Source organism: Cololabis saira, chromosome 19, assembly GCF_033807715.1.
Source record: "Cololabis saira isolate AMF1-May2022 chromosome 19, fColSai1.1, whole genome shotgun sequence".
Taxonomy (NCBI): Eukaryota; Metazoa; Chordata; class Actinopteri; order Beloniformes; family Belonidae; genus Cololabis; species Cololabis saira.
This window is the reverse complement of record NC_084605.1, coordinates 7,927,397-7,954,500: the sequence shown is the minus strand read 5'-3', so window position 1 is coordinate 7,954,500 and position 27,104 is coordinate 7,927,397. Positions and strand designations below refer to the sequence as shown.

The 27,104-nt window shown below is 40.1% G+C and overlaps 1 protein-coding gene across 1 annotated transcript; it reads right to left on the bottom strand.

Moving 5' to 3' along the window:
* Positions 1 to 9,513: 9,513 nt before the first annotated feature.
* On the bottom strand, positions 9,514 to 25,606 carry LOC133419789 (serine-rich coiled-coil domain-containing protein 2-like). Its single transcript, XM_061709210.1, has 6 exons — positions 24,395 to 25,606; positions 23,370 to 23,537; positions 21,411 to 21,581; positions 20,561 to 20,634; positions 11,929 to 12,102; positions 9,514 to 9,519 (listed from the first exon to the last, which is right to left on the bottom strand). The coding sequence occupies exons 1-6, from the start codon at positions 25,599 to 25,601 to the stop codon at positions 9,514 to 9,516; spliced, it is 1,800 nt and encodes a 599-aa protein (XP_061565194.1). The 5' UTR covers positions 25,602 to 25,606.
* Positions 25,607 to 27,104: the final 1,498 nt, after the last annotated feature.

Sequence of the window (27,104 nt, the reverse complement as noted above, 5' to 3'; positions counted from 1 at the left end):
TGGTACAAGATGTTCAAAGCCTTTTTCCAATCAGGACTAAACTACTAATGTACCGTATTTTCCGCACTATAAAAGGCGCACCTAAAAGCCTTTAATTTTTCTCAAAAACCGGCAGTGCGCCTTATAATGCAGTGCGCCTTATATATGATCATCACGGTAATGTCTGTTACTGTAGTCAGGGGGATTGTGGGTAATGTAGTTTGTGTCGCCGAAGTAATGGCGCTAAAAACGTCAGAAATCGTCACAGACGTTCAAGACAACAGCAGCGACGCTGACTCGCATAATGGAGACTTTGACGAGACGGAGCAAAGCTGGTTTTTATTTTGTTAATAAAGTTTGGTACTTTTCTTCTTGGTTTTTTTTTGCATTTGCTGTAGGATTTTGTAGCATTTCCTGTAGCGCAGCTCCATCAGGTAGATACGTAACTCAACCCCAGCCACTATAGTACGGTATTTTACCATATATTTAGTGCGCCTTATAATGCGGTGCGCCTTATATATGGAAAACGTTTTAACATGTGTCATTCATTGAAGGTGCGCCTTATAATGCGGTGCGCCTTATATATGGAAAACGTTTTAACATGTGTCATTCATTGAAGGTGCACCTTATAATGCGGTGCGCCTTATAGTACAGAAAATATGGTAGTTGTAATAGTAAGTATTGACAGAAAACACAAAGGTTTACACCATGTACCACTATCTGGACCAGGTCTCTAGACCCTCAAAGGACCTCAGACCCAGACTCTGGTCCTCCCAAAGACATTCTGTTAAATTCCGGCGGTAGAGTCACGCCGCCCCTGATGTCTGAGAGCAGTCATCCACTTTACACACATAACCTCCTCATCTCCACCTACTCACTTACCTCTCTTTCCTCCCATTTACCATGCTTTCCTTCATTCCCATCTGCTTCTTTCGTCTCTTTTTCCCCCCATCACATTGCTTCTCTCTCTCTCGCTTGCATTCATCCTGCTAAACCCAAACACCATTGTTTTCCTCCCCCAACATTTGTCCCCTCTTGCAATTTATCTCATCTTGTACTAACCCAATCACTCACTTTAGCTTTTATTCGTCTCTGATGAATCCCTGCCATATTAAAAAGGAGTTCTCATTAAAGAAAGTGTAGTTTGATCATGCATTTTCTCTGTATAAAATATTATTATTTTTTCTGCAGCAACACTGCCCTCTAAAGGTATACAATGTGAACAGCCTCCTCTTCAGAGGCAAAGTCCAGTCAAAGAGCAGCACATCAAATCCAGACAATCCAGCAAAAAAATAATCAAGTTTCTTCAATCGTAGTTTCCTTCACAGGTTTCCTTTTTAAACTCAGGGCTGAATTTTAAATTCGTCTTACATATAGAGAGCTTAAAAGGAACCCTGCATATTAAGACATGTAGGTCTTAAAAGATAAATGTTGGTATCAATTATAACAATGTGATATAAAAAACCTTGTTGATGTCTTCGTTTTTATAAAATTTGAAAATATAATTTAACTCGTAGGTCGCCATTGTTGTTTACATTCTGGGTAGTAACGTCACACGGTGGCACCTGCTGGCCCCCGTCCACTGTTCTGACACCCAGAAACAGATGAAAACACAGCTAAACAGATGACGGCGCACCAGAAACACAGATGAAAACACAGCTGAACATTAAGGTGACGGCGCACCTACAAAAAAGTTAAATAAAATTAAAAAAAAGTGCAGCCCCATACAGCATGAACTATAAGAACACCATAAAACTCAGATAGACTAACAGACCACACGTTTCAACTAGCAGATAGCCGATGCTACAATAAAAACCCCAGCCAGATCTGGCGTCATTAAATTAAATAAAGATGTTCTTGCCTATTTGAAGCGAAGTCTGCGCCTCCCGTTTCGTCAAAGTCCCGGGCCAGTCCCCTCAGCCTCCGGTCTGTCATCACACAGCACCGAGGCCGGTTTTAGAGGGAGAGGGGGGGGGGCTTAATGCCCACTCAAACGTGCATATTGCCCACCGGCGTCTCCATCCCGGCGGCGGTAGCGAGAGCGGAGAGCGGGTGGCGGAGCGCTGCGGGCTGTAGAGCCCCGGCTACGCAGGCTACGGCGTAGCCTACGCAGGCTACGGCGTAGCCTACGCAGGCTACGGCGTAGTCTACGCAGGCTACGGCGTGGTCTACGCCGTCTACGCCGTAGGCTACGCCGTCTACGCAGGAGCCTAATGCACTGGTAAGATGCGCACAACATTGATCATTTTTGCAGATCTCCCGTGCATCACAGAACTTTGATCCAGTTTGCCTGAACCGAGACGTCTTATGGGCTCCCTCGTCAGCCTCCACGGCCGGGAGAGAGCTGCTCAACTATGTTTTATATACCTGTCCCAGTTAAACTAATGGGGCTTATCTTCCCAGAGCCACCGTCGTACGTCATCGCCCCCAGAATGCATTGCGCAGGTAAAACATGGCGCCTCCCGCAGGTCAAAACATGTAATAAACATTGTAGATTTTTAAAGCAATTAGATTATTTTATGTGTTTCTAACAACATATTTTAGTACAAGAGAACAATTGTGGCTAATTAGGGACTACATGTCTTAATATGCAGGGTTCCCTTTAAAGAGCTTGTGAGCTTACACTACATCCTGCAGCATCTCGACTCTCCAGGGACGTACGCCAGGATTCTGTTTGCAGATTTTAGCTCGGCGTTCAACACCATCATCCCTGAAATCTTCCACTGAAAGCTCGTCCAACTCACTGTGCTCACCTCCACCTGTCAGCTATCTGCAGCTGACAGCTGACAGGAGGCAGCAGGTGAGGTTGCACTCAGACCATCAGCGCTGGCGTCCCCCAGGGATGTGTCCTGGCCCCACTGCTCTTCTCCCTCTACACACATGACTGCTCCTCCTTCTGTAAAACTCCTGGAGTATGCAGATGACATCACGGCCATTGGACTGATCCAGGATGGTGATTAGTCTACTGTACATCCAGACAGGAAGTGGAACAGATGGTCCAGTGGTGCAGTCAGAACCACCTGAGGTCAAAGTTGAGCCTGATTCTGATTAAGGGCCAACGCATCTCTATATTAGGGCTGGGGATCGATTCAAATGTCAAGAATAAATTCGATTCCGATTCTTAAGATTCAGAATCGATTATCAAGATTTGATTCGATTCCGATATTGATTTAGGTTAGTGTTATTAAAACTGTTTTTTGAGCAGTTGCATGAATTATATGACTGTAGTTGTGCAAAATATTACTACTAGTATTATATTGAGATTAAACAGCAAGTATTGGCAGCTAATGATGCTGTAAGGACCAATCAGCTCCCAGAATGCTGATAGAACTGCTTTCAGAAACATCATGTGGGTCAGAATTACCAAACAGATCCAGGGCAGCAAACCGAGACGGATGAAATCGGTTTTATTTTTTCCCACATTTTGTTTTTATTTGTTCCATTTTCGGTCTATTTTGGTTTTTAATTTTTGAGCATTTGGTTTTTAGCATTTTTTGCAAATGTCAAGACAGTATATAAAGTAATGAAATATAGACAATGTATGCAATTATAACCTAACACTTTAATGTTTTCATACCTTTAAACATATTTAAAGACAAAAACATGGCACCAGTTATTCTCGTGTCCAACAAAACATTCCTTTTTTGGGATAAACAAAAAATAACCAAAAGTTGTAATGTAATGATGAAAAAAAAAAAAAAAATGAAAAAAAAAATAAATAAAAAAAAAAAAAATCGATCTTTAGACATATGAATCGATTTTTAGAAATTAATATGAGAATCGATTTAAAATTGGGAAATCGATTTTTTTCAACACAGGCCTACTCTATATTGAAGATTAGTCTTCAAACCTCCCTTTTAGATGAAGTTTATAGTCAGACATCTTCATGACACATATCCGGGTGGTTCCTACTCCAGTTTAACATGGTTCTCTTTGGTGCATCATGGACAGATATCTTGGGACTTGTCTATGAGGTTTTTGGGGGTTTTTTCCTGGTCATCTCAGACCTCAACCTGGTCCTCCACTGGATCTGGTTCTGGTTTTGGTTGAGTTTTTTTTGTCCCCATTAACCAGGTTTTCTCCCCACTGTCACCTCATGCATCAGGATGAAGATTTCACCAATGTGAAGATTTGATCCAATCAGTCAGTTTCTGTAGCTTGAATGTTTTTATGAACCGGTGGTTCAGTTAGAATGAAGTACGATTATGAACTGGAATAAATGCATACAATTATAATCAACTGGACTAAATTGGAATATAATTTGGATTTAACTGGATTGGATTTAAGTTGTAAACATGTGTTTTCTGTCTCAAGTGTCCTGAGGTGACGCTCCTGTGAATTGATGCTGTAAGAACAAATAAATTGAAATAAGTTTAATCATTTGATTTCAAGTTTAATTTCTTCATTGTTCGGGGAAAATGAACGCTAATCTGCAATTAATAAAACAATATCAGATCAGATTAATCCAACTTCTATTGTCATCATCAAACTTTAATTTAGGTCTTGTTTTTCCTCACAGAACTAGAGCTTATTGATACAGTTTCATCCACAGTTTATATTTTGTTGTTTTCCAATTTTCACACTCTGATCTTCTCATCTTCCTCCGCCGCTCCGGCTCTGACCTGATCGATGTCTCGGTCTTGTGTGAGAGCTGCACGCAAACTTTAAGCTTGTTTTACTCGACAGATTTTTGGACTGAACAGCCTCCACAAAAACACCAAAAATCAATAGACAAACAACTTCTGCTGATTTCCAGAACTGACAGTTTTGAAGAGAGGCTCCGGCGTCCACCTCGTCAGTGCAACACTGACCCCTGCTGGGTACACAAAATCTTATTTATGAGTTTTTGTGCAACACAAGGACACATTTATGAATAAAAGTGAAAAGGAAAGACTTCAGACATCAGTCCAGATCGGGTTAATGTCCTCAGATCATTAAGCCCCTCAGCTCATTTGGATCAATCACTCAGAGGTCCTAGCTCATTAACACGGAGGGCACTTTGAGACGAGGAGCTCGTTACGAGCCTCTCAGGAGCTGCTTCTTACTGGACTGACCAGGGAGCCAGAACCAGGACTTGAACCTGGTCATCATGCTTCACTTCACCAGTATCTCAAATCTTCTCTTTTTTATTTGATACTGTCCATTACAGCTTTCAGAATAAAATAAAAAAACAAAAAACAAGTCATGTATTTTCTTCTTTGTGATCAGCTCTTTTCAATTAATAGTCTAGGCAGAATTTCTGAAAATGTGCTTATTTAAAGTGCTGAAGGCATTTTGTGAATATTTATAACTGACAACATTTCCAGGGGTATTAAGGGGTGCCGAATCCAAATCTGCTGTATATGAAGCTCAAAAATGTCCCAAAATGCCTCAAAATTGAGAAATCCAACATGGCCGCCACCATCTTTTTTACTAAACAAGGTACAAAAATGAATTAAATGTACTTTTGTAAGTTATCCTACATGGGAAATTTGATGCCCATATTCAGATTTGAGATATATCGAGATTGGGGATGGCAAAGGTTCCATTCCAGCACATTTGATACATTTTACCTCAAAACAAAATACAAAGTAAGTAAAAGTAGCCTAATAATAATAATAATAAAAATAATAACTGAGTAATTATTCATAGTTTCTTGACATTACATCTCAATTCTGAATATGGCATCAAATTGCCCCTCATTTTTGTACCTTGTTTAGTAAAAAAGATAGGCTATACTGAAAAATCAGCCTGGCGGTGGCGGCCATGTTGGATTTCTCAATTTTGAGGCATTTTGGAACATTTTTGAGCTTCATATACAGCAGATTTGGATTCAGCACCCCTTAATACCCCTAGAAATGTTGTCAGTTATAATATTCGCAAAATGCCTTCAGGGTTCTGATTTTGTGAAAATTGACCCTGTCTATAAATAAACCAACGTCACTGAAGGCCTGTAAAAAAGGTTGTCAATCTGAATCTTAAAACCAGAAAGCTGTTCAAAATTTGAACTGAATTGGGAAAAACTGCATTTAGCTACTGCGCGGCTCACAGTTGGAACATTTTGCAACATGCATTGAAGTTGGAAACGTTTGTGCAGCTTGGTCAATTCAAATCCTTAATTGCTGACCATTTTACCCATGTTTGTAATTGTTTTTAATTTTTCTCTTTTTATTGTATTATTCTTTTTATATGGTTGTTGTACATTCGGCATCATTGTAAGTGAGGGCTTGCTCTCAATGATTTCTCTGAATTCAAGTAAAGGTTGATGAAGATACCAGAAGACCCTGAAGTCGAAACATCCGTAAGTCCGTATGAACGTAATCACAAGTGAACGAGAGAGGGCAGTCTCAGGAACAGTAGTCCAATAAAAACACAAGAACAGATTAAATCACAGAAAAACTACTGAATGTTTGGTAACCTGGACAAAAGTGTAGCAAAACACTGAAAGTAGGGCTGGGCGATAGGACCCTCAAATCAATACCACGATAAATTGGGCAGTTTTACCTCGATAACGATAAATACACGATAAACGCGATAGTGTACTGTTTGTTTCTACTTTCATGAGGCGTTTAAACCCTGTGCGCTGAATGTTTCCCTCCCAGTGTCCCATCGACCTTTGTTCAGAAGGAACACATTTGAATATATCAAATAGACCATTTTATTTATTTAATAATAGGGGTGTGCAAACAAGGGAACCTCACGATTCGATTTCGATTATTGGAGCTTCGATTCTTCGATTCTTCGATTATAACGATTGTCGATTCGATTCGATTATTGGTGCCACGATTCTTCGATTATTGTGATTTTTAATGCTTTTTTCCATACAAGATTGATTTTGTCTTCATCTGTGGCTACATTTGTAAATAAATAGCCAATCAATGAACTCAGTTCCTCTAACACTCATTAAGTAAATAACAAGGTTTTTTGAACATTTATATTTTTCAAAGACACAAAATAATGTATTGTATGACTATGTAAACATTTGCTCTTTGACTTACTTAACTTTGACCAGGGAAAGCTGCACTTGCATGAGAGCGCCCTCTATTGGTGGAAAACACTGAAAACGGTCGAGCCCTGGATTTAATGAGTTCATGAATTCAAGTAAACTAGAAATGTACTTAGTGTAAACATATCTGCCATATTTCAAGTGAACAATAAGAAATGTGTATTCTTGAAAATGAAATGATCCAGCAGCTTATTCAGTCTGGAATCTGGATAGGATAACTTAAAAAAAAAAATATATATATATATATTTTTTTTTTTTTTTTTTTTTTACTGGACCATAATCGATTACAAATCATCACGTGACGCATCGCGATGCATCGACACATCGATGAATTGCACCCACCTCCATTTAATAAAGAATAATCCTGTAGTGGCCGTTGTCTATTCACAATATTCATGATATATTAAATAATTTGTCTTTGTGCTGTATTCATTATTATTATTATTACTATTGACAACAGTGGTCTTCTGCTCTAAACAAATAAAAAGAACATTTAATAAAGAGACACATTTAGCCTCAATTGGCCCCCTCAGCGGTGGTGGTGTGTGTTCCTGTTTGTGTTTGTGTGCATTTAAGAGTGTTGTGTGTTCCTCCGCTAAGCATTCCTGGAACGCTTACAGCTGAAACTCAGACCTTACCCAGCAACAAAAAAAAAAAATCTATTTTCTGATTGGTGTGTGGCCTGAGAGCCTGTGAACTTGTTGAAATGCTCAAGTCTCACGCTCAATGCATGAGACTTGAGAGCCCTGTATTTTGTCTGCGGCTATATCAGCCGCTTCTTCGTTTGAACCATCAGTCATTTTCTTGGGTTTCCCTTCTCGTTCAGACTGGATGGGTGAAGTCACGTGATTACAGACACGCTGTACATCATCTTAAAGATGAATGAAAACATCATATCAGCATACAGTCAAAACAGACTAAAAGACGTTCATTTTCTTTTTTTTAATAAACAACACCGAATTTGCCGACAAGGGAAAATTGACGTCGGTCATCGCAGTGAATCTTGGTAAGGGTATATTTTCGGTTTATCGCCCAGGCCTAACTGAAAGATTTACCCAAAATACAACTGAACTTCTAAAAATGCTGATCGAGAACTTCTGCATTTATCTACTAAAGTTATTCATCACACTCTCACACCTCAGAAAATTCAAACACATCCTGCCAACTTTAGCTGAACTGTTTTAATCTTTAAAACAGATCTTTATAAAAGGTAGCGGTCATTAGGTTGTTTAGCGTGACGTCATTTCTAGGCTGACGTCACGTCCGGGTCCGACCCGGCTTATAGGCATAGCAGGCACCGTTGTAAACAACATGTTTGAACCCGTGAATCTCTTTATTATAACCTCCTTTTTCAGAAAGGAACCATCGAGGGTTAAAAAGGGTCTTAACGCTTTCAACTTGAATAGAGTTATTACAGTTAATACAGAGTTAATACAGTTCCATTGCTTTATTTTTTATTGCACTGTCCATACTGGTTGCGAGCGGCGCAGCGCGACGCAGCGCCGTTTTGAGCTGGATTTTTGTCGGACGCCCTGTTTCTATTTTCTTCCTGTCGCTGGCGTTGAAAGCCGGTTGAAAGCGCTGTAGGAAACAATCATTTCAATACAAGAACCTCAATAAAGTGGCAGCTGCTGGAGGGAGATCGCCAAGGAGCTGGAAGGTTCTGATAAGATAATAAGATATAATAATAAGAAACTTATTAGGGCTTAATTTGTGTCAGATTCTGCTGGAACAAGATCCGGCACCTCCTTTTATCCATATTCCCTTGGTGTTTTATTTCTCATTGAAGTTCATAGATCGCCTGTTTGTCTATTTCGGATGCATTTAATCAGAAAAAAAGAGAAGAGGGCTCTCTGCGCTCCCGATCTCCTGCGCTGTGCGTCCCGTCACCGTCTCCATCACCAGCGGTTTCCCAAATCCAACTCAGCCTGGATCATTTCTCGTGTCCTCTGCTTTTTCCCCACATCCCAGTAATGATTTGACATGCTGACATGTTTGCTGTATTTAACACCACGAACACGCCGCTCACTCACGCTGTTCGCTGTTTGATTGCGTCACCACACGCCGTTATTAATTGTTGTTTTTTTTCCCCACTTACAGGACCTTTTCTCTCCCGTCCGATGTTCCGGGACCTATATAATAATAAGATAGTATTTCTTTCTGCCACTTTATTGAGGTTTTTGTAGTGAAATGAGGAGGAATCATAGAGATAATACTCAATTTCAACTAACTGGATCAGCCGATCCTCATCATGACTGTTTCCTACAGCGCTTTCAACGCGAGTGACAGGAAGAAAATAGAAGAACATTTAAACATTTAAATATCACAATATCAAGCTTGTCAGCCTTTTAAAAAGCGAGTTTCAGCTGTCAATCAAAAGAACGTGGGGGCCGATAACGCGTTCAGTGTGGACAGAGCGCGTCCGATGTCACGCAGAGCGACGCTTGCGTGCAGTTATGACAAGGTGTAAGTGTTAAGTAACCTAATGTAAGTTAAGTTAATGTAATGTAAGTTATTAATGTAAGTGGCAGGAAAGCGCTGCTTTAGTCTCAGATCTGTTGAAACAGAGAGGTACACAGCACTGTCACAACATCTGTCTGGCCCCGGAAATGATGACGAGGACGTGCGTGACGTAGGCGCTGAACAACCTAATTACAGGAAGAAGATCTGACTGGTTAGTCTCGGCTGTAGTTACCAGAGCGGACACCAGAGGGAGCCAGAGGACTTCAGACTTCCTCTGAGGGAGACGTCTGATCAACTTTTGTTTATCACTATCACTGATCACTATTTGACATTAAAAAGTTTAAGCGCTACTTTGTGACAACCAACGGTTGTGTAAACGTTAAGAAGAACAGCAGCCGTCTGTTTCTTGTGTGAGACGTTCAGCTGGTTCTTATCGGCCTGCTCACTGGGACCAGTTTTAGGTTGCTGGTTTTAATCTGGGCCAGAGATGGAGGGCGGTGTGACGCTGCTCGAATATCAAACACCTCCCTCTTTGTCTTTCTGCCGTTTCTTCAGTTTTCAGAGCAGCTCTGACTGGCACAAAATCAGAAGAGGAATTTACTTAAGGAGACGGTGAACTCAAACTCCAAACGCACAAAAACAGTGATGTTTGCATCCTGCTAAGCAGAAAGTTAAATGTGGTCCTCTTGATTCAGCGAGAAGCAGCGCCCCCTGGTGTGTGGGTGTTAGTATGAGCAGTTGATCTGCAGGTAAAAAAGGTTGTATCCAGTGGTGGACAGTAACGGAGTAAATTTACTTGAGTACTGTACTTAAGTACATATCCAGAGGATTTGTACTTTACTTGAGTATTAGATTTCTTTGGTACTTATTACTCTTGAATACATTTCCAAGACAAATATTTTTACTTTTACTCAAGTACATTTCTAGGAAGGCTGAAAAGTACTCGTTACTTTCAGGTCTGCTCTTTCCACAGACATTTATTTTCAAATGTTTATTGTGTCTGCCGAAGCAGAACTACCTCTCTGCTTTCAACAACTCAACATCGAATTCTCAGAAACAAGTTAAAAGATCCTTAAATTAATTTAGAAAAAATATAGTAATTTACTGATGTGGAAAATAAGAAATTTACTCTTACTTTTACTTTTACTTAAAGTAAATTTAAAAGCATTTACTTTTGGATACTTAAGTACCTTTAAAAGCAAGTACTTTTCTACTTTTACTCGAGTAATATTTTGACTGAGCTACTTTTACTTGTAACGGAGTAAATTTTGACCAGTAATATTTGTACTCTTACTCAAGTACTGGGGTCGAGTACTCTGTCCACCTCTGGTTGTATCGAAGTCAGAACTACAGCTCACAAACTGTAAATATGGGGCGTTAGGAATTCTGACAGTCTGTATTAATTATAGAACTAAGATTTCTAAAAAATCCGGTCATGTGAAAGAGAAGACACACTCTTTCTTTCAGATTTTAAATTATCTGGTTGTAAATTATGGCCCTTTTCCACTAGTATCTACTCTGCGCGCTTCTACTTGCCACACCCCCGTCTTGCGCTTTTCCACTACGGGCCGAGGCGGGTGGAGCCGTGCCAAGCAGATACTTTTTCTGTAACCACTCTGTCGAGGTTCTAACCGGGCTGAGCCGGCACTATATCTGACGTCTCCACATTACAGGCCACTGATTGGTCGGGGCCGTCAGACGTTTGAATCAGGAAGCGGGAGTCAGCGCGAGAGCGACTCGCGGCTCGCAGCTATTTTATTATACAGCGCAAACGTCTGTTTGGTGATCCAACTCTGAGGGTCAGATGTTCATAAACCTGGTGCTGAGGAGAGAATTAAAAAAGAGATGTAGACGGGCGATAAGGAACGATCAGATCCACAGGCGCTCGGTTTTCTTCTCAGCCGCTCGCGGCTCCAGCTGATTTCTGATCAGCGCCGACACGAACAAAGCGGTTGCGCAATCGAGTATGTCACAGCAGCTTCACCACAACCTGCCCACTTCTCCCCTGGGTGTGGAAAAACAAACGGGGACAAAGCGGGTAGAGGCGAGACGAGGCGTCCCGAGGCAAGTCGGGCTGAGTAGATACTAGTGGAAAAGCGCCATTAGATTAAAAAAAAAAACAAACTCAGACATTTCCTTTCCCTCACTTCACGGATTTCACTGAAAAATCAACAAAACCCGACAACTTTCCACAAAGTCTATAAAAAAGCTCATGAAGTTCTGGTAAGCAAACCTCATTAACCTTCCAAACATTGTTTCACGAAAAGAGTTTAGGTACTATTCCAACTCATAAATGTATGCCGGTAGAGAACGTACCGAACCAATCACAATGTGTCAGGCTTTAATCGGGGAGCATCTCCTCAAAACAAATAAGATGGCTGCATACTCTTGCAGAGCTAAAGGTCAGTCAGTCTGAATCAGGTGTGTTAGAGCAGAAACCTTTTAAAGCATGCAGTGCAGAGGCCCGGAGGGACCTGGACAGATGTGGACTCTTATCTTACGATGCTGTTGATGTCCGAGTCGAAGCTCCCGATGGGGTGGGTGCTGTTGCTGCTGGTGTGGATGGATCCGTTGGTGGCAGCGTCTCCCAGTGGCTCCAGACCCTCCTCGTCCCACATGTAGGTGCCCCCGGATCCACAGCTGTCGGACGGGGAGAGGTCCAGGGACGAACCCCCCTACGAACAAGAGGCATCAAAAGTTAGTTTATATTCGGAGAGGTCACCATGGTTACCACACTTATTAATGATCAAACGTTCTACACTTATGTGGTAGCGGAGGAGGACGGTTCTGCTGGAGACGTTCCACAATCAAGCTTTAGTTCTGTATTTTTCTGCACAAATATGAGTCTATATATCCAACCGGATAAAAACTGTAATAAATAACGAGGCCGACCACGTCGTCTCTTTTGGATTAGGTCATGTCCGTTATCACCAGCAACAGTTATACAGCTCGATGGCTGTGTGTTAAATCACCGCTGAGGCCTTTCAGAGCCAGAACGACTTTCATGCCAGTGTCAGTGAAACAGGCTCACAGATAAGGAGAATTCTCTGATTTAATGCTACAAATAACTTAAAATAATGGAAAAAGTAAAAACAATAAAAGATCAAATAAAATGAGAAAAAATAAAAAATAATTAGCAGGATTCAAATATGGTAAATAAAACTAAGATTTTAGGTGCGAAAATATATACATGTGCAAAAGAAGTAGCAGGTTCTTCAAGGGGCTGTGCTGCGTCAAAGTTATTCACTGCTTTCCCTCTTGCCATTATGTTAGGAGAACCACCTGGTGCAGCATACACATGAGGGAATATAAAACCAATTTGGACTTCAGTGTTCAGTACTAGAGTGGTATCAAATGGGCCCCAACATCAGGCATCGATGCTCAGGGCCAGGGCCGCCGCAAGGTTTTTGTTTTGACTAATTTCTTTCTTTCTTTCAGACTCATTTCTTTCTTTCTTTCAGGCTAATTTCTTTCTTTCTTTCTTTCTTTCTTTCTTTCAGGCTAATTTCTTTCTTTCAGGCTAATTTCTTTCTTTCAGGCTAATTTCTTTCTTTCAGGCTAATTTCTTTCTTTCAGGCTAATTTCTTTCTTTCTTTCTTTCTTTCAGGCTAATTTCTTTCTTTCTTTCAGACTCATTTCTTTCTTTCTTTCTTTCTTTCAGGCTCATTTCTTTCTTTCTTTCTTTCTTTCTTTCTTTCTTTCTTTCTTTCTTTCTTTCTTTCTTTCTTTCTTTCTTTCTTTCTTTCTTTCTTTCTTTCTTTCTTTCTTTCTTTCAGGCTAATTTCTTTCTTTCTTTCTTTCTGGCTAATTTCTTTCTTTCTTTCTTTCTTTCAGACTCATTTCTTTCTTTCTTTCTTTCTTTCTTTCTTTCTTTCAGGCTAATTTCTTTCTTTCTTTCTTTCTTTCTTTCTTTCTTTCAGGCTAATTTCTTTCTTTCTTTCTTTTTCTTTCTTTCTTTCAGACTTCTTTCTTTCAGACTTCTTTCTTTCTTTCTTTCTTTCTTTCTTTCTTTCTTTCTTTCTTTCTTTCTTTCTTTCTTTCTTTCTGGCTCATTTCTTTCTTTCTTTCAGACTCATTTCTTTCTTTCTTTCTTTCTTTCTTTCTTTCAGGCTAATTTCTTTCTTTCTTTCTTTCTTTCTTTCTTTCTTTCTTTCAGGCTAATTTCTTTCTTTCTTTCTTTTTCTTTCTTTCTTTCAGGCTAATTTCTTTCTTTCTTTCTTTCTTTTTCTTTCTTTCTTTCAGGCTAATTTCTTTCTTTCTTTCTTTTTCTTTCTTTCTTTCAGACTTCTTTCTTTCAGACTTCTTTCAGACTTCTTTCTTTCTTTCTTTCTTTCTTTCTTTCTTTCTTTCTTTCTTTCTTTCTTTCTTTCTTTCTTTCTTTCTTTCTTTCTTTCTTTCTTTCTTTCTTTCTTTCTTTCTGGCTCATTTCTTTCTTTCTTTCAGACTCATTTCTTTCTTTCTTTCTTTCAGGCTAATTTCTTTCTTTCTTTCTTTCTTTCTTTCAGGCTAATTTCTTTCTTTCTTTCAGGCTAATTTCTTTCTTTCTTTCTTTCTTTCTTTCTTTCAGGCTAATTTCTTTCTTTCTTTCAGGCTAATTTCTTTCTTTCTTTCTTTTTCTTTCTTTCTTTCAGACTTCTTTCTTTCTTTCTTTCTTTCTTTTTCTTTCTTTCTTTCAGGCTAATTTCTTTCTTTCTTTCTTTTTCTTTCTTTCTTTCAGACTTCTTTCTTTCTTTCTTTCTTTCTTTCTTTCTTTCTTTCTTTCTTTCTTTCTTTCTTTCTTTCTTTCTTTCTTTCTTTCTTTCTTTCTTTCTTTCTTTCTTTCTTTCTTTCTTTCTTTCTTTCTTTCTTTCTTTCTTTCTTTCTTTCTTTCTTTCTTTCTTTCTTTCTTTCTTTCTTTCTTTCTTTCTTTCTTTCTTTCTTTCTTTCTGGCTCATTTCAGGCTCATTTCTTTCTTTCTTTCTTTCTGGCTAAATTCTTTCTCTCTTTCTTTCTTTCTTTTGCGTTTTTTTTTTTCCCTTATAAATATCAACAGTCACCTTCCATTACAGACCTAAATGTGTACTAGTCTGTGCATATCAATAAATATATGTGCAATGATGCGCGTGTCTGTTGTTCAATACAACTGATCAGACCAAGCGCAGACACAAGCTGCTCTGATCCAGACGGTGGAGTTGGAACAAACTGTCACACAATGTCGAGAGAACGAGACAGAATCAGGAAATTTCCATCAGGGGATGAAAAAAGAAAAAACTAAAGAAAATGGAAGAGTTTACTGCCTCTCTGAAAGGCTCGTTTGATAAATTTGTTACAAAAATCACCGATCCGACCGGGTCTCAAGCAGCCGTGGGGCCCCGCGTCGAGGCAAGCCAAATGATGATGAGGCAGGGGAAGTTATCCAGTATTTTGATAATTGGAGAGTTAAAATTGCGCATATAGACACACCCGATCCGACCCGAAAAACCCAAAAATTTCGAGGGCCCCCCCCCCCGGCCATTTGGCACAGGGCCTCGCAGACGGCTCTGCTCCGGGCAATAAATAAAGACCCAGCAGCTACAGGACCCACTGGTCATGTCAGACGTTCAAGTCCATGGGAGTGCAATCAGAACACGACCGAACAAGTACGGTAGGCTTGGACGAGTTCCTGGGAAAAAACAAACCTCTTCTGTCTTAATACAACATGGAAACACGACAGGTTCACAAAACTGCATCTGAACCCCAGGGACTAAAGATGCAAATTAATGTAGCCACTGGCTATAAACTAGCATATTTACATGAAAATATTATTAATATGTACTGTCCCTGGTTCTTTTCCTTTAAAAATAAAATACAAAATACAAACCAGCAGACTTCTGGAAACTGGAGATGTTCAAACTTGATCCAAAGCTGCAGCTGCAGGACATTCAGTAAATAGCTTGAAATTCAGTATTTTGCTACTCAAGGTCTGGCATTATATTGGTTTAATACTAAGACCCACTACATTTAGGTGATTTTTAATGTTTATTGGACACAAATACCTTACCAAAGCGGTGTTTGGACACAAACACGGCTTTTTTCTTTTGCAGTGATGTAAAGTAGACATGTAAACATTAATGCTGCAATCGCTGTACACTCTTGGAACACCCCTTCAACGTTAAAAACATTTTAAACTTGTAAAACTCCCATTGTAAACTGCTCTTTTTTGTTTGTTTTCTTTTGTGTTCATTTAATTTGTTTTTACTCTACGCTTGTGATGTGAGAACATGACCTGAGACGGGTTAAATGAATAAAACGTTGCATTTTCAAAAACAAACTTTGCTGCTTTCTACAGATGAATAAAAATCTCCTTCATCCGCTACCTCGCCTCTAAATGCGTTCAGACTTTCATTTCTTTGTCTTGCCAGTAAAATGGTGAAGGAGGAATACTGAAAACAAGTATGCCACATCCTGCCTCGCCCGTCTTTCAACGGTCTCAAAGCAGAAACCACAATAAACACAATGATCAAACATTCATTTGCAGCATCTTTTTCAACTCTGCTGAAAAATTCAAAGCTGCAGCTTCTCATGAGAGGTTAACAACTGCCTCCCGACGCAAAACAATGAAAGGATGAGAGGATCAAAAGAGCCCACAGCACCTGCTGCATCTAAACGATGAATAGCACGTATTTGTTTAAGGTAAATGGGAGTGACGATATCTCTAGTCGATGTCAACAACGCTACATGAACATCAGACTGGAGGACAAGTCCTCGGCCTCCCTGGTAGGTTCTCTGAAGGCTCCGTCCTCAAACCTGAGACCACGGTTTACAGTCGGAAACAGGTGGAAGGTTGGGGGAGGAAAGGTGGTAAATGCAGGGAGCCTCATTTTCACTTGAAGGAAGAAATGATGTAAATGATCATACCACATCCTGCCTTGCCTGTCTTCCAAGCAGAAACCGTTAAAAATGTGGGAAATCTGTCACAAGAAGATGGTTAAAAGTAAAAGTAGAACCACCCACTATTGAAGAATGGATTGATACTGTCCGCAAAATTTACATCATGGAAAAGTTGTCATTTTTCCCTCAGAATACAAAAAGAAAAGTTCTATTGGATTTGGTCTAAATGGACTGAGTACATGAAGCCTGTAAGATCTGACTTCATTTGAAAGTGTGTTTTTTGTGATGACCTGGGGCCTCATGTACAAAGACTTGCATGGATTTCCTACTAAATCAAGGCTTACGCTTAAATCCAGAAAACGTCCTACGCACAAAAAAATCCAGATGTATGAAACTGTGCGTAGGCAGGAATCCAAGCACATTTCCTTTGTACATCCCAATCAACGTGGAATTGAGCGCACATGTAGGAGTACCAGACTCCTCCCTGTCCACGCCCCCATTTAAATATGCAAATGTATTTAAATAGGCCCTCGAGGGCCGGTTTCCCTGTTTAATTCCACCATGATACAAGGAGCTGTGTCATCAACAGAACTATCCAGACTTTGATGACAAGCTGGTGACGATCATTAATTAGAATCAGGTGTGTTAAAGCAGTGAAACATCTAAAACATGCAGGACAACGGCCCTTCTGGGATTCTGTTTGACACCTGTGACATTTTTTTCTTTTTTTTTTTTAATATTCTTTATTTCATTCAAAAAAATAACATAATTCAATACAAATACAAATGTTCTTAACTCGTGAATGAAAAGCAAGCAGAAAGAAGAAGAATCTTATCTGATCTGCCCCTTTTTTCCAAGAAATAACTTCACAAATAACATAAATTAATCATATATTCTGTACATTAATGGAATGAAAATGCTTCCTGTTAACGTACACATATTCATCCAGTGATGGTGCTTTTATAGCAATGTGTGTGCAGTCGATAGCTCCGATTACATTAGGAAAACCGGCTAAATATTATTTCTCTTCTTACTGCGCCATTTGTGATATCTTCTAACACTGCCAAAGCTGCCATTGTTGTTAACGGTATTTCTGCACCACTTTGCTTTTATATCCACTCGTGTAATTGCAGACAGTTGAATGTGTTAATTGTTCATCAGTGTGTCTCTGATGTGCACATCACTCTGAGGGCTAATTGTTTTCACATTATTAACAGTTTCCCAGCATCACCACTAAGTGTCGCCAACGGACCAATAGCTGTGGAAACGTGCGTACGCCAGCCATGAAGTTGGCGTCGGGCACCGCACATTTCCACGGTCATTTCACTCTTGATACATCTGAACGTTTGCGTGGAAAAGGGCGTACGCCATGTTTTTGTGCGTACGCACCCTTTGTACATGAGGCCCCTGCTCTCTACACCTGATACCACTCTAATACTGTACTTTATTTCTTTTTCATCTTGCGAAGCTGTGACAATAACGAGAAAAGAGCTCCCCCAGTTCTTTTGTTCATGTTACACAAACCTATTTAAAATCTTGGGAACAGGTGGTTGAACTTTGGAGAAAGACATTGCAATGATCCAAGGAGTGATTGTAATACTGTATATGGAAACAGCAACAAATTACTTTTTCAAATAAAAAAAAAAATGTGTGAAATCTGTGGCGGCCCATGTATGAAGACTACAGTCCTGCAGGTCCCCATTGTTCCTCCCTCTGGCGCATGTCTTCTTCCCTCTCTCTGCCACAATTTAAAGGAAGAAAAAGTTGCAACACCCTCTCCAGGTCGGGGGTGAGGTACCGCTTCTAGTGGAGTTAAAGTATCCCGGGGTACTGGTCTCGTACAGGACGAGAGAGCTGAGTCAGAGGTGACGCTCTCTTTATCCGTCGCTCTATAGGCCGGTAATGATGGGAAATGTTTGATAAAAAGAGACTGCAAATCTGTTTGTTTAAAATTAGTGATAGATATATATAAATATATATATATATATATATATATATTAGGCCTGTGTTGAAAAAAATCGATTTCCCAATTCTAAATCGATTCTCATATTAAATCCTAAAAATCGATTCATGTCTAAAGATCGATTTTTAGTTTTTTTATTTATGTATTTTTTTTTTTCCATCATTACATTACAACTTTTGGTTATTTTTTTGTTTATCCCCAAAAAAGGAATGTTTTGTTGGACACAAGAATAACTGGTGCCATATTTTTGCCTTTAAATATGTTTAAAGGTATGAAAACATGAAAGTGTTAGAAATGAAATTGCATATATTGTCTATATTTCATTACTTTATATACCGTCTTGGGGTTACATTTGCAAAAAATGCTAAAAACCAAATGCTCAAAAATTAAAAACCAAAATAGACCGAAAATGGAACAAATAAAAATGGAATGTGAGAAAAAATAAAACCGATTTCATCCGTCTCTGTTTCCTCCCTGGATCTGTTTGGTAATTCTGACCCACGATGTTTCTGAAAGCAGTTCTATCAGCATTCTGGGAGCTGATTGGTCCTTACAGCATCATTAGCTGCCAATACTTGCTGTTGAATCTCAATATAATACTAGTAGTAATATTTTGGAGAACTACAGTCATATAATTCATGCAACAGCTCAAAAAACTGTTTTAATAACACTAACCCAAATCAATATCGGAATCAAATCTTGATAATCGATTCTGAATCTTAAGAATCGGAAACGACTCACTCACACTCACACTCACTCACACACACACACACACACACACACACACACACACACACACCAGTTGGACTTTGAAGAAGTGGAAGTACTTTATGTCTTTAAACTGGTTATCCCAGTTCAGCCCTTTACATCTTGCCTAATCTCAGGCTTATGTTCTTCTATGGCACCTGCCCCACTGTACATGTAATGACAATAATCATTTAAGACGTAAAAGTATTTGATGTTTTATTTCTCCAGGGGAAAAGGCTTCAGTTGTAAGAATTACTTGGATTTCTGAGCAGGTTTTGCCACTAAGCAGGTCACTGTGATAATTCCACGTTGGAGCGAGTGACTCGAGCGGAAACAAGAACAAAAGTTCTCTTTCTGTGGCGTTAATGGCTGCTGCCTCACTCAGGAAATATGTGGAGTCATTAAAAGTCATGTGCTGCAGAGGTTTAAGAATAATCTATCAACCTACTTGATCCAGGGGATCACCTACGGAAACCTTGTTACGACTTCTACTTCTAGACGGTCAAGTTTGATCGTCTTTTGAAACAGAAACGGCGCCACTGAACCTTAACAACAACCTCGTCATGGCAGACAAAGAACTGGTGTCTGTACTTGTCCTGTTAGATCTCAGAGCTGCAGTCTTTCCTACACCAGAGTAGACCATGGTGCTCCTCAGGGCTCAGTGCTTGGACCTTTGCTTTTCACTTCACTGCTCTATTATCATTACTACAACTCCCTCTTCCTCCATTAATATTTTCGCTATTTTTTATATCTTCATTGACTTTTTAAGTATTAGGGCTATGTGCAAGGCAAGACGCACTTTATATTCCTAAAATGGGTACTCCCAGTACCATAAAACTGTCATTGCTGGTATTTAATCAATGTAATATGTACTGAGTATTGTGTATTTAAAATAGCACTTTATATTTACTGTCCAATCGGGCAATCTGCAATATAATTACGCACCTAACACTTTAACACTTCAGCACTCTGCACTTTAATCAGCCCTTTGATACCTAATTCTAGCATTTAATATTACTGAAATTCGTATGGTCCCTGACCCTTGGCCTGTATGTTTCATGATCCACTATACTTTTCACTGTTTTTGCTTTTCTTTTCCTTTTCTGACCTATTGTGTTTTTAAGGACATGCTTTCTCTCTTGTAATTGCTCCTCCTGCCTACTGGCCATGGAAGCTAACTGTTCTACTTGTCGTTACTGTTGTTTTATTGATTTTATTATTTTATGTTGTTGACATTAACCTGCCGAAGGGACTAAAGATGAAAATTAGCCGTTGGCTATAATCTTGCATATTTACATGTATATGTTCATTAATATGTATTGTCCCTGTTATAAATAAAATAAACTCAAACTCAAACTTTATATGACTTTACATATGGAGGATTAATTAGAGAAGCTTAAAACATAGTTCATTTCTATGCAGATGATGCTGCGTAGAGCGTTGTGGCAAAAGAAAGTGCTGCTAGCCGCACTCTCACAAAGCGTCATGTTAGCAAGTTTCGATTGCCTGTGTAAAACCATCAGAATCAGGAACATCCTGTCTTACAGCAGCCTGAAGCTGCTTTGGTGAGGTACCTGGTCATGGTAGTCCACCTGGCTGGAGCCTCTCTGGCGGGAGAGCCGATTCAGTCGAGGTTCCCTTCGCTCACCTCAAAAACAAAAAACACCACAACAGGATTTTCACAATCAGTGCGTTTACATGGGAAGTTTAATTCCTCTTTAATTCAGAATTAAAATTAAATCAGATTTAAAATGAGTAAAAATTACCATGTAAACACCTAATTCCGAAAGAAAATGGCCATTCCGAATTAAACTTAATTCCGAAGTAAGTGGCTGGTTTATTCCGATTTTAAATCCGAATAAAATAATTCCGCGATCATGTATACACTCATTCCGCTTTAAATTAATTCCGGTCTTTCTGCGCTGCTTGTTCCTTCGCCCGTCTGTCTCCATGACGCTTATATTCCACGCTGGGCTTTCGAACAAAGTTTCAAGATGGCAGCACGCAGTAAACGGTGGTCAAGAGCAGAGACCATTTATTTAATAAATAGCTTGGAGGACCTTGAAATAATTAAAAAACAGATAGCAGGAAACATTAAAATTGTGAGCTTTTCAAAGTTGTAGCGGCTAAGTTTGTTTTTCTTCCGGGAGACGTAACTTCCGGTCCGCCCCCCTATCCAATCAGAACCTTCCCAACCCCCAGACCTTAAGAGGAATTGGATAAAGCCGATCAAACATGTTTTCCATGTAAACCTCAATTCGGAATTACTATTTCCATGTAAACTCGAAGGAAAATAGTTTAATTAGGAATTATTTAATTCGGAAAGATTAATTCTGAATTAAATAACATCATGTAACCGTGGCCATTGTGAATGTGTCAACACTTCCCATGACCCGAACCCAAGTTTAATCCGACGAATCTCACCAGTGATGCTGGACCAGTCCATACCATCGTCCAGAAAACTCAGCCCCATCACCGTGCCGACGCCGTTCTCTGCCACTTTGTCATCATCAAACCTGGTGCACGACTGGTCCAGTCCTGAGTCCTCTTCATCGTTTTTGGATGTGAGCAGCAGAATACCCACTCCACCATTCCCTGAAAAACAAAGATAGTGTTTGTTTAATGTGATGAAAATCAGGGGTGGCAAATTAGCGCATTCATCTCAATTAATTAATTACAGGCATATTTAGCGCGTTATGTTTTCTTTAATCGCTTACTCTATATTTTAATCTCTAACTTTACTTTTTCTGTTTGAGAGTTGCCTTTATTTTGAAATCTGTGTTTGTGCTGTGGGCTTGTTGTGCTTGAGTTGTGGCTGGAAAACAACGGTAGCGGCAGTACTCAAGTTGTAAAAAAAGATCAGGGGGGATGGTGGATTTTATCATATGGGGACAGATAATTTGTGCTGATTACAATTAATATAATATATTACAAATAATAGCACTGACCAAAACACCTGCAGAAATACTGCAGGAATGACATAGCAGCAGTTAAATGCAGCCTTCTGTAAGCTTTAAATATCCACTGGGCTTACATCAAATACATCAAAACACAACAATAAAAAACACTTTTCTGAACTTATCAATATGACTCTGTCCTTCACAGGATAAGTAAAATAGATCACTGCAAAAACTCACAATCTTAACAAGAATATTTGCCTTATTTCTAGTTAAAATGTCTCTTTTTAGTAAAAAAGATCTCATTACACTTAAAACAAGACTCATCACTGGAAAAAACAACAATTTTCACCTGTTTCAAGTAGATTTTCACTTGAAATAAGTAGAAAAATCTGCCAGTGGAACAAGATTTTTTTGCTTGTAATGAGAAGATAAATCTTGTCCCACGGGCAGATTTTTCTACTTATTTCAAGTGAAAATTTACTTGAAACAGGTGAAAATTGTCGAATAAGTTATTTTTCTGGTGTTATTTTTTTGGTGATGACTCTAAATGTTGAAATAGAAAGTAAAACCACATTCATTGATGAAATGACATAAGGGATGGAAAGGGGGGATGGCAGTTTTACAGGGGGGATGATTTGGACCGTTTTTATTTCAGGAGGGGATGCCATCCCCCCTCAACTCCAGTACTGGGTAGCGGAGAAGAGAAGTGGAAATGGAGGAGCATGTGAAAGTTGTCGGTCCAGTAAATTGGGAATTTACATTTCTAAAAGGCCCCGACGGCCCCATTGATAAAGGTAGAGTGATATGTTTTCTTTGTGGAAAGGACTTTGCTCATCACCAAAGCAGCTCAACTTTAGCCACATAAACGTAAAGCAGCCACGGCTAACCTTCTTCGCCAAACTAAACTGCATCTGTTCAAGTCTGTTAAAAAAGATAAATAAATTACTTTGTAAAGCCACTTTTTTTATATATCAATCTTTTGATCTGCCACAATAATAAAAAATAAAAATAAAATGAAAACACCTCAAGGTGACATTAAAAAAAGAGATTAGATTAATTAATTACAGATCTTAATTAATCTCTAAATTTTTTAATTGGTTGACAGCACTAATTAAAAAGTGCAGATTTGAAGCATTTGCATATAATCATGTCTACACATTAGTAATCCATCTCAGGCTAATGTAACCTCAGACAACAGCATCAAACTTTCTTTTTCCATTCCATTATTTCACAGAAATTTATTAAAAAAATAAATAAATAAATAACGTGGAGGTAAAACTAAGAACCCCAAGAGACAATAGCTTTATGTCGGTATACGATTCTAACTAAGACAAAAAGTCAAAATAGTTCTGAAATAGCTTCATAACCATTTCCAGATAGACGTTCAGGAACAATCATGCAACATGTTTCCACTGAACTCTTATTTTATCACTAAAACTCTCCACCGCAGTTCGGCCGGCGGGATCTTATCGTTTTTCCTCACCGAGGTTGTCGAAGTCGTCCATATATTCCTGGCTGATGTCGTTTCTATCCAGAGAGGAGGTGGAGGACAGGGACATGTTCTCCAGCGTCTCGCCGACCATCGACGGCTCTCGCTGGAACATCGGCTCCACCGACAGCCCCGCTGCGTCTGGAACATCTGGACTGTTTTCTGCTGGGCCATTAAAACAAAGAACCAGATTTAACCAGAATAAGATGAAACCTTGAAACAATGAATGTGGGAGAGATAGGGCTGTTCGATTAATCGATTTTAAATCGTAATCGCAATTACGTAATTAGAACGATGTTAAAACGTGAAAATCGTAAAATCGATTTTTCACTTTTTTTTTTTAATTTTAAATTTTTTTTTTTTTTTTTTTTACCTTGTCTGCACACATATTAATGATTGATACCATATTAATGATTGATGGAAATACCTCTCAATACCTGCGACAAGTGCCCCATCGGAGAGACTCTTTAGTGTAGGAGGGGGCGTTGTAACATGCCACCAGTAGACCGGCTCGTGTTCCTTGCAAAAAACTTGCAAATGTGAATAGCAAATGTAATGACTGACATTACACACCTCTACCTCCTTCATGGGTTGCATTATTATTTAGCATGCAAAGACCCAGTTTAGTTTAATTAGAAAATGTCTTGTTTTATTTAATTGGAAATATAACTTACTGTATGTTTGCAAGTGCTGATTTGCTGATTTTTTTTTTCCAGAGATAAAACTTTATATTTTATTATATTTTTTAAAACTTTTTTTCAACTTATTTTACAGAGTTTTGCACTTTATTCATTCATTTTTGGTTTAATAAGAGCAAAGTTTGCACTTAAAGCCCAATGGGGCAAATGTTCAATAAAAAAACAGCATATTTGAAATCATTTCTTTGCCTTTTGTCAATTCACAAAATAATCGTAATCGTAATCGAAAATCGGATTTTGAGAGAAAAAAAAAATCGAGATTTTATTTTTGGGCAAAATCGAACAGCCCTAGGGAGAGAAAAGAAAAGAGGGAAGACTAACCTGGACTGTTTTCTGTGGTGGAAGGCGTCTCCAAAGAGCTTCTCCATCCGTCCTGTCCTTGGTTCCGTCTCTGGTCGCCGTCACATCCATCGGCCGGGGTCACGCGGAGGGGGCGGGACTGCTTCATGAGTGACGGGCGGGACAGTTTATAACTGATACCGCTGGGCCTGGAGGAAGGGCCGAGGCCGAAGCCGGGCAGCAGGGGCTTCTTCAAGGCCGAGGGGATGCTGAGCCCCGTCCCCGAAGAAGCAGAACTCTGAGCTTTACCTTTCTGATTGCTCACGGGTGATTTCATCAGGCCGGCTCTGGACGGAGCCTGGATCGAGGAAGACGGAGGTCCGTGTCGAGCTGCACTATTTATGGGGTGCCGGCTGGCGCTGGGGGAGCGAGGGAGGGACGCGGAGGAGGCGGAGGACAGAGTGAGACTGGGGGAAGGCAGCTGTCGGACCTGGGTGAGGCTGCGCGACCGAAAGCGATCGTTCTCCGTCAGCTGGTCGGAGGAGACGCACCCCAGACTGTCGCTGGACTGGGAGCGGCTGGCTGGCGGCTTCTTCAGAGGGGGGGGGCTGCAGCGGGACCCCGGACCAGAACCCGGCTTTGAGCTGGACAGACGAACCAAACCCTGCGGCTGTCTGAGGAAGCTGCTGGCTGCGGCCCGAGGTTTGGGTCCTGAACTCCCGTTTAGGGTCTTCTGGCTGCCGTTGGTAAGTCCGGACGTGGCCTGACTCTGTTTGGAGCTCTGAGATCCATTTTTAGAGACGGGAATAGATCTGGGGCTGGATTGTGGGGATGTTGATGCTGCAGCCAGGCCGCGCCCCTTTGCTGATGTCATAGATTTTTTGGCATTATGCTGCTGCTGGGAATACTGCACAGCATTCCCGCCTTTTCCTCCCCTCCATTCCATGCCTCCATCTGCCCTTCCATCCTCCACTGTCCCGTTTTCTTTCCTCCACGTCGTGGAATACGAACTTGGCACTCTGATAAATCCATTCTGCTTGGCGGAGGAGGGGGGCGCGGCGCCCCCCGCAGGGCCGGGGTGGTGGTAGAAGCCGTTTGTGAGGCGGGTGCTGCCGGCGGCGGCGATGGCAGGGCTGGTGTTGGAGGACGCAGCCGGGACCGTCTGAGACCGGGGACGCGAGCCGAACTTGGGCAGCCTAGAAACCATGGTGGGCATGATGGGAGGGTCGACGCAAGGAGGGGCTGACATCAGACCCCGCCCACTTCAACATGGAGACACTGAGCCGAAGCAGCTGGGCAGAAAGAGGAGATAAAGAGGGCGTTAGAGGTTGAAGCATCACTGCAGAGGAAAGTCCAAAGGTGAAAGATGTGATAGTAGCCCAGGGGTCGGCAACCCGCGGCTCTAGAGCCGCATGCGGCTCTTTAGCGCCGCCCTGGTGGCTCCTGGAGCTTTTTCAAAAATGTTTAACCTTTTTTCCCTTTTTTCTTCTTTTTTTCCTTTTTTTCTCTTTTTTTCTTCCTTTTTCTTTTCAATCTCAACATTTAGACTTTTTCCTCGACATTTAGACTTTTTTCTCGAGATTGTACTTCAACATTAAGCTCGACATTTTGACTTTTTTCTCGACATTTCGAATTTTTTCATGAAATTTTGTCTATTTCCTCGACATTTCGACTTTTTTCCTCAAGATTGTACTTCAATATTAATCTTGACATTTCGACTTTTTTCTCGAAATTTTGACTTTTTTCATGAAATTTTGTCTATTTCCTCGACATTTAGACTTTTTTCTCAACATTTAGACTTTTTTCTCGAGATTGTACTTCAACATTAAGCTCGACATTTTGACTTTTTTCTCGAAATTTTGACTTTCTTCTCGACATTTCGACTTTTTTCATAGATTTTGTCTATTTCCTCGACATTTCGACTTTTTTCTCAAGATTGTACTTCAATATTAATCTTGACATTTCGACTTTTTTCTCGAAATTTCAACTTTTTTTTTCAAAGTGCATAATGAAAAAATAAATCTCCCCCAGTTCTAACTAATATAAAAACATGCAGCATGTGTTGTCTTCATTGTAAGGCTTATACAAGACTTTTCATTTTTTGCGGCTCCAGACATATTTGTTTTTTGTGTTTTTGGTCCAATACGGCTCTTTCAACATTTTGGGTTGCCGACCCCTGTAGTAGCCTGATGTCTGATTCCACGTCACTTTGTGGCCGACTAAATCTAAAACTCTGTCATCTAATGAGCGGTTCAGATTTGCAGGAGGTTGTGACATCACAGAGCCGGATAAGACCAGATAAGTCCAGCTTTATTTCAGATCTTGCTGCACTCGCTGAAGCTTCGGAGTTTCTATTATTTCCACAGTTGAAGTGATTGAACAGTGCTGATCTTTTTTATTTTTTTTATAGCTCACGTCCTCATGTGCAGCTGCAGCAACACAAAAGGAGGACTGTGTGTGCAATAAATAAATAACCCGCTTATGGAAACAAATCTCTCCTTGGATAAAGCCTCTGGCCAAAGGTGTCGACACCAACCGTTTCATGTCAGGAGTTATGATTCATGTGTTTGCAGGAGTCAATCAGGTCTGGAAATTCAGAGAGAGAAGAGAGAGTGAAAACCCGAGATGAGTGGGTGATTAACAGCTGAAACACGTGTCAGCTGTGTGTGTGTGTCTGTGCGTGTGTGTGTGTGTGTGTGTACACTGTGGTTTGTGCAACGATAACACTCAGACACGCCACGCCCCGTCATAA